At 55.9% G+C, this 14,185-nt stretch overlaps 1 protein-coding gene across 6 annotated transcripts; it reads left to right on the top strand.

The window, feature by feature from the left end:
* Window positions 1-12,381, top strand: LDB1 (LIM domain binding 1). Of its 6 annotated transcripts, none has more exons than XM_084903877.1 (11): window positions 1-412; window positions 8,266-8,368; window positions 8,492-8,536; window positions 8,652-8,724; window positions 8,816-8,918; window positions 9,092-9,264; window positions 9,748-9,870; window positions 10,296-10,379; window positions 10,470-10,593; window positions 10,791-10,933; window positions 11,650-12,381. In XM_084903877.1, the coding sequence occupies exons 1-11, from the start codon at window positions 388-390 to the stop codon at window positions 11,878-11,880; spliced, it is 1,227 nt and encodes a 408-aa protein (XP_084760003.1). In that variant the 5' UTR covers window positions 1-387; the 3' UTR covers window positions 11,881-12,381. The 6 variants fall into 6 exon arrangements, with proteins under 6 accessions (XP_084760003.1, XP_084760001.1, XP_084760002.1 ...); XM_084903875.1 differs by having other exon boundaries at window positions 10,791-10,939; XM_084903876.1 differs by having other exon boundaries at window positions 3-412; window positions 8,649-8,724.
* Window positions 12,382-14,185: the final 1,804 nt, after the last annotated feature.

Below are 14,185 nucleotides of genomic sequence, written 5' to 3'. Positions count from 1 at the left end.
AGATAGCGGGAGGGAGGGCGGAGAGCGAGAGAGAGCGCGAGGGGGGCGGGCGGCGGCGGCGGCGGCGGCGGAGCGCACGGACACGCACACGCGCGCACACGGACACACACTCGGAGGACGCACGCCCGCGCGCGCACACACGCCGCGGCAGCTCGCCTTCCCGCCCGGGTTCCTTCCTGCCTGCTCCGCGCCTGACAGGCTCCGCGCCGCAGCCAGTGCCCGCCCGCACCGGGCCGGGGCCGGGGCCGAGGCCGAGGCCGGGCCTGGCGGGGCCGGCGGCGAGGGCAGCAGGGGCCGCGGGCGGCGGCGGCGGCTCATGCCCGGCCTGTCCCCGCGCGGGGCGGGCACCGTGACTCGGCTGGGCCCCCGGCGGCGGGCGATGTGAAGATGTCAGTGGGCTGTGCCTGTCCTGGTGAGTGAGGCGCACGGCCGCCCGGCCCCTCCCTCCCTCCCTCGCCCTCTGCGGGCCCCTCACCCCTTGTTTTGGCGAGAACTTGTGTGGGGGGCGTTGATGGCATGGCGGAGGCAGGGGCTGTGAGGGGCGTGCGGGGCTTCGGTCTCGGGGAGGGGCTTCCCCAACTGGGTAAATGCGCAGCAGCCTGGAGGCTCGGGGAGGGGATGCTAGGGTTTGGGGGTAGCTTGTGTGTAGGGTTTTTTGTTTTTTTTTTAGGGGGGGGGATTACTTGGGGAGGGGTTGGGGGGGCTGAAATTCCCAGAATTCCAGGGTGTTAGCCAATCAGAAGTGAGTCTGGACTTTTGACCCCCCCCTTCAGGTCATCATAGAGTTGCGATTGGCTGGTTTGGGTTGCCCCCCCCCCTCCCTGCTGCCTATTCCCTCTGAAGATCCTGTGACACCCCCCTCCAGGCAGTTTCTGAGCACCGTGTTGGGGTGGAGGGGTTAATGCGGGCCCATCTCCCCCCCTTCAAAATCTCCTGCCTGTTGCCAGGGAAGGCTGGCCATCCTGAGGGACAGGAGGTATTCCTGGGGGAGGGGGGCTGATAATTGGGCCCTGGGGCCAGCACGCCCGCCCTCGTGAGAGTGGGAATGTGGAGCCCCAGGCAGAATAGGAACTAGAAGTGATTTGTGAGAGCTGGAGTTGAAGAGAGCAATGCTTGAACCCAAAGTAAGAATTTGAGAGAGAACTTAGGGTCAGATGCCTGCCTCCCCAAAACACTGCTCTTGCCAAGGACAGCCTGGACCTGAGTTCTGTCCTGGGGAGGGAAGGCTCCCCTTCACTGCCAGCGGGGGAAGAGAGGCGATGTGACTGGAGAGGTAGTCTTCAGAGGGCCTCGAACACTGTCTGGCCACATCCCCAGGACACCTCAGGACCCTGGGTTCTTGAGCTATTTGCAGGACCCCCTCCTGCCCCAGATTGGAGTTAGCTTTCTTCTGAAAGTCAGGTTTCCCCAAATCGAGTCTGGTTCGGGACCTTTGCTCCTCGGGATGCTCTGTTTTGTGGGTGGCCCATACCCCACCACCGCCCCTCCCCCGCATCCCCAAGGGAAGCTGCCAGTGAGGAAGCTTCCTTGAAAATCATGTGACCCTGGCCAAACTGGGCTGGGCACACACTTAAAGTGCCTGCTGAGGCTGATGTTTAAGGGGCCCGGGGCCCAGAAGGAGGGCTAGGAGAGCCTGAGAATCCTGGAGTATCCCGGTGTGGGGACCCCTGGCTCCTGCTGCAGAGAGTGGGGAAGAGGAGAGGAAAGAGCTTACTAAGCTGGAATCATGCCCAGTCCCCATCATTCTCCCTCCTCCCAGCTTGGTGTGCATATTTATGTGTGTATTTTCTTTATAAAGAAAATGCTGGGTGCCTTGTTTGGATCCATTCATGCTCTGAGTCCACCCCATGGCCTTGATCCTCTGTTGCCACACGTGAGCAGAGCAGAAACTAAGGCTCTGGACAAATTGGAGGACTGAGTCTTATATTTTGATACTTAGTTCCTACAAATAGTGGGTAGCCTGCGGGTATGGAGGGGCTGTCAGGCTGGGAGTAGATGGGAGGTTGGCCCTGAAGGTGAGACAGGGTGCTTGGCCCCAGTAGAGAAGGGAGAAGGTTCCCCCTCAGCCTCTGGTGTAGCAGCATGGGGACAGGAAGAGGACTCCAGCACCAAGACGTGGGACTGGGGGGAGGGGCATATTCAGTCGGTGCCCCAAAAGGCATGTTTCTTGTGTCTCGACCTGGTTGTGGGAGAGGGGGCAAAAGATGGCTGAGATTGGGGAATCCTTTAGGGATCGTGAAGTAGTCTGATGGATTGATGCCACAGAGGATGGATGGAGGTTAAAGGAGAACCACGTGGAGGAGGGCTTGAGAGGGGCCTGGAGGAGTTGGGCTGAGAGAGGGGACCAGGCTTGCATGGGTGGGTGGGTGGGAGCACATGGCTGAACACAAGGACATCGTGGCAGCCTGTACAGTTCAGGCCCAAAACAAAGCCCCCCCCATACACACACCACCACCCAACCTGAGCAGTCCTAGGGTGGGGGTTGAGGCGTCCTGGCAGGCCGCCCGCCTGCTGCCTGCCTGCCTGTCTGAGTCTCTCCTTTGTGCTCTGCTGTCTCCCAGCTCCTCCTCCTCCTCCTCCTCCCCAAGCCCAGCAGAGACAGCACATGCCCCACACATGTGACTGAGGGAAGCCAGAGCACATGCAGACCCACGAACATGCACACCACAAGATACACACATACACACACTCGGCTCCCAGAGTGCTCCTGGGGTGGCGACTAGCGTCTGGGGCTTTGGTCAGGAGCAGGTAGACCCTCTGCTAAGGGGCATCACCCTGGCCAGGGCAGGTTGCTGAAGGGGCCAGGGCCTGTCTGGGGCAGCATGTGGCTCAGAAGGGTTAAGGCAGGGAGGGAGAGGGGGAGGGGAGGAGAGAGCAGTGGTGGCGGCTGGGAGCCAGGAGAGGAGGATGGCAGAGCGCCAGGCCAACGGGAGGCCGGGCACAGACAAAGGAAGGGGGGCAGGCACACTGGAGGCCTGGGTCAGGGAGCCCCAGGGGCCCGGGCAGGGGGCAGTGCTGGTCCATTATCCTGTGGGCTGGGGCAGGCTGCTGCCCTTCAGAGTTCTCGCCTCCAGGAGGGGTGCTCTCCCTCTACTCTTTCCTCATCACCTTTGTCATTCTTTGCTGCTCCCTGCTCATTCCTACCCCACATTTTAGGGCCTTCTAATTCAGAAATTCAGACTTGCTCTCTGTGGCTGGACCTCTTCTGTCCCTAAGCAAGTGAGAGAATTAAGTCAGAACATGGAGAGGCGTAGACTTGCTAGAGAAGGAACTGAGAGGGGGACCATTTTGGATGATATGCCAGAGCCTTGGTATGTCTTGGTATACAGGGGCACTTCCCCAAATTTGAGGAGGCAGACTGAGTCAGGGTTCTGAGCTCTGAACTGGAGCTGAAGCCAGAGCACATACCTGTACTCCTTCGCACGTAGACACGCATTTGGGGCCTAGAATGGACATTCCTTGGAGGGGGAATAGAAATGGCTTCAGTGCTTTAGGGCTGGGCTTGCATGAGTGAGGTTAGAAACCCAGGATTCCAGCTCAGGCCCTCCTGTCATAGTATAGTCTGTTCTAGTTAGGGTGGTATTTGGCTCTGGGTGCTGTTAGGATTTCTTGAGGTACTGCCTGTGAATGCACTTTGGAAAGTTTAAAGGCACCACACAAATGACAGGAATTGTCAGTGGGGGGAGGAGTGTGGTTATCCCAGAGTAAATTTGGGAGTCAATGGGAATGTCTCGAATCCTGGTGCGGGCAGTATTCTGCTGGGTCTGGCTGAAGGTCACAGATTTCTTCGATGTTTGTGAAAGCCGGGGCGGGTCTCGGCCAGGCTGTGGCGGAGAGTGCCGTGCAGGTTTCAGGAAGTGTGGTTTATGGGGTTCAACCCCCGATAACAAATGGTCAGTACGTGTACGTAATGGTCTGTCACAAGTCCAGGAGGTATATAATGCACTTTTGGTGTGTCTATTTAGGATTAGGGGAATATGTGTCACTAGTCCCAGTGTGTATCGAAGTCAGGGGTCTTTAATAGACTGTGTATGAGCATCTTGGGTTTGGGTTTATTTAGGGTTTGAGGTACAGCAGTGGTTAAAGGTGTGTATCAGGTGGGCATCAGGTACTGATTTATGTGAAAGTGAGATGTGTTATGTATGTGTGGAGGATGTCCACAGAGCCGGGTGCAGTATTATTTCTGCACAGTCAACTGGTGTGTGTGTCGTGGGACTGTGGGGGAAGGTGGTGGGGGTGGGTAGGAAACAGGGAGCAGCAACTCCACCTTCAATGAAGTAGGAGATCATACGCTGCCCCCTCGAGCATGTGTGTGTGTGTGTTTCTTTTTTCCTATCTGGCCAGGGGGTAGGGTCTACCCAAGTTTTAGAAACACCTCCTCTCTTGGGGTCACCCTTTGCATTGGAGAACAGGTTCTACTCCAGTAACTACATATCTTTTTTCCTGGGGTGTGGGGGAGGATTCAGCCTCAGACTAAGCCCCTCCTATAGACTCTTGGTTGGGCAAGCGTGGCTTTCCTGGCTCTGGCAGGCCTTTTTCCCCTGCACCCACGTGTCCCTGGTGGTGGTGGTGATGATGGTGGTAATGGAGGAGGAGGAGGAGGAGGAAGGGGCCTCCTGCTAAGGCAGATCTCAGTCAGGGCTTGGAACCTAGCTGGGTTGGGGGCCCAGGAGCCTGGAGTGTCCCCCTCCCTCTAATCAGTGTTTACAGGCTGTAGTCAGAGTCTATCTCTGTCAAAAGTAACCCCCTGGAGTCTCCCCGGCCTGGCTGCTCTGGGATTTCACCTGGGGCGGCAGCCCAGACCAGAGAGATCACAGAGGAGAGGGAGAGGGACTTGGGGCGCCTCTGGGAGGCCGTTGGAAGATCCTGGGAGTCTCCAGAGGGGAGGACACCCTCCTCCACCCCTGCCTGTGGCTTTGGCTGCCCTGCTCCCTCCTGAGCTGCACACCTGAGTCGGGGAGGGGTCGGTGAAACATTGCAGTTCCTGGCCCCCACAGGCCTCCCTCCCGTCCAGGTCTCTGCAGGCCCAGCCTGTTTTGTTTCCATCTCTCCGTGTCCCAGTCTCTCTCCCCGTCTCTGTCTCTTTGTTTTTCTCAGCAGTCCTCCAGGCCTGCCTGCCTGCCTGCCTGCCTCCCTCTCTCCCCCCTCCCTTCCCCTCCCTCTTCCTCTTCCCCGGCTGGGAGGGGGCGGGGCCGGTGGGGGCAGCTCCACCCTCCGCCCGCCCTGGGGCCTCATTCTGAGAGAGGCTCGGAGAGCGAGCTGGGAGGGAGGGAGGGAGGGAGGGAAAGAAAGGGAGGAAAGGCTGTGAGCTGGTGGGCGCTGTGTGTGTCTGTGCCTGTGCGATTGTGAGTGCGTGTGAGTGCCGTGCGCTGCCCCTCCTGGTGCCCGGGCACTGGGGCCTGCTGGCCTGGGGAGGGCGGGTGGGCTGCTTGGAGGCAGAGGCTGCGAGAGGCGGCGGCGGGGAGAGCCGAGGAGGAGGAGGAGGAGGAGGAGAGAGGAGAGAGCGGAGCAGCCATTGTTGAGGGAAACCTCGCAAACAAAGAAGGCTTCGGACTCCCCGCAGTCCCCCGCCCCCCAGGCCGGCCCCCCGGCCCCCGGCCCAGTGGCCATTATAACTTTCCCCCGGGGCTGCGGCCGCCACGGGGCAGGCCCAGGCAGTGCGTGCGAGTCTTTGTGCGGCCCGCAGAGTGGAGCTCCCAGCCAGGCCTGCCCGTCCCACTCGGGACATGAGCGGCTGAAGTTGGCCCCCCTTCAGCCCTCACCCCTGCCAGAGCCCTGGTGGGCTGCCAGTTTCTCCCCGCACCTCTCTTGGGCCCCTCAGTTCTCCCAGGTAAGTCTGAGCGCCCTGCAAGCCTGTAGGGGGTGGGTAGAAGGTGCTGGGTCTGGCCCTGGCCTGGTATGCTGGCTGGGGAAGAGGTGCCTCCACTCAGAGAGGCCAGGGCTCCCCGGCCTGCTGACCTCTGGTCAGCCCCAAAGGGAGGGAGCCTGCCCTCAAGCCAGGCCGGTTACCATGGAAATGCCCAGCTGGAGGTGCCCCCCTCAGCCCTAAGATGCAGCTTCCATCCTGAGAAAACTTTACTAGTTCCTGGCTCTTCCTTTCTCCTCCTTCCTAAGGTTTCCCAGATTGCTAGAGATGGGAAGGGGCTATGTTTGACTCCAAGACTGGATGACACGTCCCTTTCATCCCCACCCCCACCCCCTCTTTGCTCCCTCTACCCCTGCTGCTGGGGACAGGCAGCAGCAGGGACAGATGGTCTGGGTGATGTTCCCTCCCCTCCTCTTCTCTCTCCCAGGCCCTTGTGCTGGGGCTACTGGGAGTTGCTATGCCTCTGGGGAGGTGCTGAGTTTTTGTGTCCATTCACTGGAGGTGTAAATAGAGTCCACAGACCTTTTGAATTTTTCCTCTTCAGTGCCTGTCAGTGGGCTAGTGAGAGAAATTGAAGTTCTGAAACTTTTTCCAGAATTAAAGAGGATCCCAGGTGTCCTGCCTCCCTTCTTTTTAGGGTCTTGAGCTGACACATTTCTCCAAGTGGCCCTGGGACTAAGGGCAAGGGCAGTGATGCTTTTGGGGGAAGGGTGGGCCTAGTGAAGGCCTGGCCTGGCCTGGCCCGTGGTGAGCTGTGTGAGTTTGGGCTTCCTACGTCGCTTTGGTCTACCTGTCTGTGGAGTGGGGAGACTTGCGGCTGGGTGGGACTGTCCCTTTTCTTGAGGACACAGGCTCCTCATTCAGTTCAGACAGGCATGTAAAGGCCGTGTGTGCTGTGATGGGAACATACGGACGTGGCCTGTGTGAGCTCATGCATGGGGCGAGGGCCTGTTTTGGGCATCCTGATCCTGCCTGGGGCTGCTGGATCCAGCCCTTGGTAGGCATGTTGGGGCGAGCTGAGGGTAGAAAGCCTGCTAGGCAAGATGAGGCACACATGTGTGCAGGCATACACAGGCTCTGACTCTTGGCTTCTTCAGGGACTGTATCGTGTAGGCCCTTCTGGGACCCCCCTTTTGCCTGTATTGTGAGGAAGATCCCTGGGGAGAGAATTAAATGACACGTTGGCACAGGGTCTTCCTTTGTCTCTTCCCCCTAAGGACAAAGTAGATTTTGTGTCTAAATTGAGGAGGAGGCTCAGACACAACCAGTACAGCTACCCTCCCAAATGTGGTCAAGTCTGGGGACGAGGAAGTACCTGTAACTGGGGTCGGGACCTTTGGAGTGGTGCCTCAGTTTCCCCTCATCTTGTAGGGAGAGGGAAAGTAGCATTGCAGGGGGCACCTGGCTCATACCCAACTATGAATATAACACATCTTCCAGTTAGGTAGTATAGTTCACTAGGCACTCAGTGCTGCTGGGTGAGGTGGAGAGGAGACGTATGCAGGAGCACAGATACAAGCAGAGATCCCTGTCTAGTTACCACCTGCCTCTTAGATGGAGCCTCCTGGAAGCTAGTCCTAGGCCTCCTCTTTTCCTTTTGTAAGTTGAGCAAGATTCAGTGACTGTAAGTCTCAAAGGCAAAATGGGTTGAAGTTTTGGGTTTCTGGTTTGGAGACAATACCAGGTTGGTGGTAGGTGTGAGGGAGGGGGCTGGCTGATAAGGGAGTGGCCGTTGGAGGGGGGTGGGACAGAAGGCCCAAGTGGTTATCTGGCCTTCAGCACCCAGCAGGCACCCACCCCCCTTTATCTTTCCATCCCCTGCCCTCCTGAGACCCTGGCTGTGGAGGAGGGGCAGGGAGTTGGCCAGATTCCCTTTCTTTCTCCCACCACTTGCTCTTCAGAGGGAACAGAAAGGTAAAAATACTGCCGGATATGGGAATAATCAGAAGATCTGGGCTCAAATCCTAGCTTTATGATCCTGGCAAGTCCCCTTGAGCTTTCAATTGCCTAGTCTGTAAAATGGGAATGTTACCGTTGACCCTGCTACCTCACACCGTGGTTGTGATGATTGAACAAAATAATGTAGTTGAAAGGGGGGTTTATCAAAATTAGGTTGTAATGTTTGGATATTTATTTATTCTATGGTATTGACATTTCTTCCCAGTTTCAATTTTATCATCCAGGCCTCAGTCACATGGAGAAATAAGGTCTTGGATATTGGGCCTGGGTACTTCTAGTTTCTTAATAAAATAAGATTGGAACCAGATTTAAAAGCAGAGATAGATACTTCCTAGGGTAGTCGTGTGTCCCCCCCCCCCCCCCCCCCCTTGGTTCACTGTCCACACAGCCTAGCAAACTTTAGGAAAGCTCCTAAGGGGCATTCTTCCTTTCCGTTCTAGGTTGTTCCTCAAAGTCATTCAAGCTGTACTCACCGAAGGAGCCCCCGAACGGCAACGCCTTCCCTCCCTTCCATCCCGGCACCATGCTAGATCGGGATGTGGGGTGAGTTTTGTCCACGTCTCATCCCTTCTCCGGATGGGATCCTGCCTGAAAAGGGGAGGGAGTGACATCTCCCCATAATTCCTGTCTTCCACCCCCATTCTCATAGCCTCTTCCCTTATACAGCCCAACTCCCATGTACCCGCCTACATACCTGGAGCCTGGGATTGGGTAAGTGGAGTCCAGTGGGGTGGGAGGTGCTTTCTATTACATGAGTGAAGGCAGAGGTGGGGGTGGGGAGGAGGCGCTGCTCCTGCTAACTTCTCTTCTACACTCACCCCAGAAGGCACACACCATATGGCAACCAAACTGACTACAGAATATTCGAGCTTAACAAACGGCTTCAAAACTGGACAGAGGTATCCAGGGGAAGGAGGAGGGTGAGGGCCATCCGGGCACCCTTGTGGGATATCTTCTGATACACACACATACCTCTCCCTGTGCTCTTAGGAGTGTGACAATCTCTGGTGGGATGCTTTCACAACTGAGTTCTTTGAGGATGATGCCATGCTAACCATCACTTTCTGTCTGGAGGATGGACCAAAGAGATACAGTGAGTGGCCTCTGAGGGTTCTGCCAGTTCTGCTGTGGGAGTGTGTACCTCCTGTGTCCTTCTAAGGTCTGGGAGTGGATATTTGTCTCAGGTTATCTGTTTTGGCAGGGGTGGCATTTGCCTGACCCCTTTTGAGGTCCTTCTATTCTAAAGAGTTTTTCCCCTCTCTGCAGCCATTGGCCGGACCCTGATCCCACGCTACTTCCGCAGCATCTTTGAGGGTGGTGCTACAGAGCTGTACTATGTGCTTAAGCACCCCAAGGAGGCATTCCACAGCAACTTTGTGTCCCTCGACTGTGACCAGGGCAGCATGGTGACCCAGCACGGCAAACCCATGTTCACCCAGGTCAGCAATCCAGCTGGATGTGGAATGCTGAAGCACCTGAGTTTGATTCCCTTCCTCTTTCCCAAAATGTACTCCGCTCTTCCCCAAGGAGGCATAATGGGAAGTGATCAGACAAGAAGGGAGGGCAGGTGTGCTGCAGCATTGAGCAGGCATTTACTGAGCTGGTATATGACTATTCTCGGCCACGGGGGTATATACACTAAGTGAACAAGAGCCTGCCTTCATAGGAAGCTTAAAGCAGATGAGTGTATCACTAGCTACATGGGAGAAGACAGGATCAGTTAAGCATTTCTACCATGTATGTGTTCTGTGTAAGGGTCAAGGGTGTGACAGGTATGTGAGGAGATAGTCCATATCAATTACATACCCAGATTCAGGTGCAGGTTGCAGAAGTATATGCAGGAGGGGGTTATGAGCAAATGGGAGAACAGGTATACTTCCAGGTATGGGGAGGGGGCAGAGCTGTGACAACCTTGTCTCCAGGTATGTGTGGAGGGGCGGTTGTACCTGGAGTTCATGTTTGATGACATGATGCGGATAAAGACGTGGCACTTCAGCATCCGGCAGCACCGGGAGCTCATCCCCCGCAGCATCCTTGCCATGCATGTGAGTGTGGGCAGAACCCAAGACAGGGGGAGGGCAGACAGTGGGAGGGATGGAATAAGGTCTGCCATTTCTTGTCAGTGACCTGAGAGGGTTAGAGTTTCTCCACCTAAAAAAATTATTGATGCCGCAACCGGTTTGGCTCAGTGGATAGAGCATCAGCCTGCAGACTGAAAGGTCCCAGGTTCGATTCTGGTCAAAAGCATGCACGTTGGTTGTGGGCACATCCCCAGTAGGAGGTGTGCAGGAGGCAGCTGATCAATGTTTCTAACTATCTCCCTCCTTCCCTCTCTGTAAAAAAATCAATATATTTAAAAAAATTATTGAATACTAGCCCCTCTTTTTCAGGAGTGTCACAGGCTCAGATGATAGGGCAGGAGGGCAGATGCATCCCAAGTGCTAGTATTCTTGTCTTTCTCCGCCTCTAGGCCCAGGACCCCCAGATGTTGGATCAGCTCTCCAAAAATATCACACGCTGTGGGCTGTCCAATTCCACTCTCAACTACCTCCGAGTGAGTCTGACCACCTAGTCTCTGGCCTATTCCACTTGGTCTCAGTTCCATGTCCCTCCCCTGAAAAGCCCGCTTCTGATCTCCCTACAGCTCTGTGTGATACTCGAGCCCATGCAGGAGCTCATGTCCCGCCACAAGACCTACAGCCTCAGCCCTCGCGACTGCCTCAAGACCTGCCTTTTCCAGAAGTGGCAGCGTATGGTAGCACCCCCCGGTGAGTGCCTTGCACCTGTACCTGTTCTTACCAGGATCTGATGCCATCCTCCAAGGCTGTTTCTTCTCATGAAGCCCTTGTCTTGGCCCTGGGTCTGCAAGATTGGGATCAGGCTAGGCTCAGGCTCCTTAGGAGCCAGAATAGGGAGCCAGGGGCCCAGAACCCTGCCCCACCTGAGTTTCCTTTTTCTGGCACAGCGGAGCCCGCCCGGCAGCAGCCCAGCAAACGGCGGAAACGGAAGATGTCAGGGGGCAGCACCATGAGCTCGGGGGGTGGCAACACCAACAACAGCAACAGCAAGAAGAAAAGCCCAGCCAGCACCTTCGCCCTCTCCAGCCAGGTACCTGTAAGCATCTCGGCTTTCTTCTCTCTTCTGGGCTGCCCCACTGCTGACCCTGACCCTTGACCCTGTCCCGTTGTGAGCACACTAGTGGACATAGAAGCACAGACGGTTTTTACCAGTGTACTCTGCCAGCATGGCTGACTCTTATCACTGATGACAGTCCTTGTTAGTCACATGTACAGTTGTGGTCACACAGACTCAGACATAACAATACAGATATAAAGGGACAGAGTCAGCCATGATAACATACGGACGTTCAGGACAGACAGCTTAGGGGCACACAGACCATCAGAGACATGCACATTCACATTTGATAGAGGGCCATGCAGCCGCAATACGTGTGAATCTACAGCACACCGACATGCACATGCACATCCTTTCCCCATTGGTGTTTTTTATCTGCTCCCTCTCCCACATGTGGACAGAAGTTTAGGAGCCACCTAAAAAATGGGGGGGAGGTGGAATAGGGAGCCAGGGGAGTAAATTGACTTCCCAGATCCTAGTGGATGTGGGTTAAAGGGTGTGATGCTCCGCAGTCCTTCAGTGGGAAAGATTCTGGGGGATAGAGGAGGCGATGTCTGAAACTGGGGTATGAGAAGGGGGCGGAGGGGGTGGAGTTTCTTGGGTGGGTATTGGGGCTCTGGGGGTCTCTGCCGCCCTGGGTCGGGCGAGCCCCTGCCCCGATTATGTTTGGGGACCTCCGCCACTCTCAGGATGTGATGGTGGTGGGGGAGCCCACCCTGATGGGCGGGGAGTTCGGGGACGAGGACGAGAGGCTCATCACCCGGCTGGAGAATACCCAGTTTGACGCGGCCAACGGCATTGACGACGAGGACAGCTTTAACAACTCCCCTGCCCTGGGCGCCAACAGCCCCTGGAACAGCAAGCCTCCCTCCAGCCAAGAGAGCAAATCGGAGAACCCCACGTCACAAGCCTCCCAGTAAAGGCCTCCTCACCAGGGCCACGCAGCGCTCTGCCCGCCTGCCCCACCCCTCGAAGCCCCAGGGAGCAGAAGACAGAATGAAGAGACTGAGCATCTGAAATGGGCAGCCTCCATCCACCCACTTCAGGGAGGAACTGGACTCGCTGGGGGCAGGTGCCAAGCTTTGCCCCCTAGTGGCCCTGGGCTGGGCCTGGCCTCTTCAGAGCCTTTTGGGGGAAGGAGGGTACTCATGTGGATGCCTACAAGGACCCTGGGCCTCTGAGAAATGTTCTGAACACCCCCAGAGCATTTGCCTCCATCTTCACCCCAGGTTCTGGGTCCCCCATCCTCCTGACTCTGCCCCCTTCAAGCCTGGGGTTGTCTGTACCACAGCTCCTAGGGACTTAAATGGATGGAGCTTGGTTGAGCACCCTCCCCCAGGCCCTTCACCCAGGTGGCTGGTAATAGGGGGGTAAAACTCTGAGCCCCTCCCTTTTACCGCCTCCCAGCTTCACGTTTTTTTTTTTTTAAAAAAATAATATTATTAAAAATGTAAGTTTAAAAAAAAAAAATCACTCATGTCCCCCCTCTTCCCCTTATTAGAAGTCCAGCTACCTCCCTATACCTGGCAGATGGGGGGCTTAGGGTCCAGGTGGAGGTGAGTGTGGGGGTTACACATCATTTTATATAGTTTAAGAGCTTCAGACCAAGGAGACACTTTGCCATCTCTCTTCCCTTTTCCTCGGGGGTGACTGGAGTTGGGGAAGGCATGCCATGGGGCAGGGGGGCCATTGGTGGCCTCACCTTTGTAACAGCTCGCAGCTGTTGTCTGTCTCCCCATCCTCCAGGAGTCTGGCCTGCCCTTCTAGTGCTTGTGACTCCCTCAAACCCAGCCCCCTCCCCCCATGATGTGTACTCTGTACAAGCCCTTCACTAGAGCAGCTGCCTTGGATGGGAGGAGGGAAGGCTCCCTCCCTTAGGGAGTGTGGCGGGAAGGGAGCAGCCTTGTTTGTCACTGTGTTTTTTGTTTTGTCTCAGTTGGGCAGGCATGGGATAGGGGAGGGGTTCATCCATATTCTCCAGTGCTTTCCTCCTCCAATCCCTCCAATTTTGTATCTAGTCCTCCCCTGCCCTCCATAGAGGAGCCACTGAGGATGTCCCAGTTCTAAGCTCACCAGGGAGGAATAGGCCTCTGTTCGCCAGCTGAAGTAGAGGATCTTCATCTCCCAATACCCTCCAGCTCCTGGTCTCGTAGAAGGAAGGGGAAGGCTCCAGGATCCTCAGTTCTCTTTCAGTTGGACATGTGGAAGCTCTGAGCCCAGTTTGAGGCCAAAAGCAGGATCCTATGAGTCCGGGCCCAGCTCTGCCTTTTCCCACTTACAGTTCCAGAAGTGTTAGTTCCACACTCTTGCCTACTCTTCCTTCTGGATTCTGGGGCCCTTCACACCCTGATTCCTTCACTCTAGCTGCCACTGTTGTAAGGGTATTGTGCCAGGAGCTGAGGGAAGGGGGTGGGGAAGATGAATGTCCCACCCTAACTGTAATGCCTTTTTTTTTTTTTTTTTTTTTTTTTTTTTTTTTTTTTTGCCATTTGAGTCATGTATGGTACAGATCAATAAAGAGACTTTTGGGTTTGAGCGTGTCTTGGTTGGTCATTGGTGCCCAAAATGACTGCCCAAAGCAGTCTTTTTCCCTCCTTTCTGCAGTCCTAAAACCAGTCACTGGGGAAGAGGTATGAATTGGACTGTGGATTCCCTTTTACTCCCACCTCACATTTTCCCTCATCATTCTGGTGTTGCTTTTCATGTATCCCAATATGGCCCCTTGTCCCTCAAAAGTTGACTCCCCATTCCGCCTCCCCCCACCCCCCCCCCCCCCCCAGCTGTTCCTCACTCCTGTCTTGGGGTTGCCAGAAAGGTGGCCCTGAGGCAGGGTTCCTGGGATATCCTCCCCTGGATTAGGCTATTGGTGGGATTGAGAACAGAGTCTGGAGGAGTTTTGGGTGATTGGAGTTCATGGGAGGCGCAGTCAGTGAGATTCAGGTCACTACTAGGGAGGCCAACCAGCCCAGCTGTCTAGGTCTCCAGTCGGAGAGTGGGATTGTTTATCTCCTTGCTGGCTTTGGGCGGGGCATGGAGGGAGGGAAAGGGGAGGGTGCTGAAGCAGTGTTGCTAGGGAGCAGTCTGACACTCCATAGCGCTCTTCAGGTTCCAGGAGCAACTCTAGGTGCTAGAGGGAAAGAGGAATAGGATACTCCTCAAACTCCCAACCTCCAGTCCCCTCTTCCCCCACCACTAAAAAGATTGTCAAGACAGGGACACTCTACT

This window comes from Pipistrellus hanaki (assembly GCF_964339955.1).
Source record: "Pipistrellus hanaki genome assembly, chromosome: 14".
In the NCBI taxonomy this organism is placed as follows: Eukaryota; Metazoa; Chordata; class Mammalia; order Chiroptera; family Vespertilionidae; genus Pipistrellus; species Pipistrellus hanaki.
The sequence above is the reverse complement of the archived record's forward strand: the minus strand, read 5'-3'. Positions and strand labels throughout refer to the sequence as shown.

What these genes read in the sequence shown, in the direction of transcription:
- LDB1 (XM_084903874.1), top strand. Translation starts at nt 388, where the DNA reads ATGTCAGTGGGCTGTGCCTGTCCTG. An exon ending in ATGCTAGATCGGGATGTGGG is followed by an intron (nt 8,369 to 8,491) that starts GTGAGTTTTGTC and finishes TCCCTTATACAG; the next exon opens with CCCAACTCCCATGTACCCGC. An exon ending in GCGTATGGTAGCACCCCCCG is followed by an intron (nt 10,594 to 10,790) that starts GTGAGTGCCTTG and finishes TTTCTGGCACAG; the next exon opens with CGGAGCCCGCCCGGCAGCAG.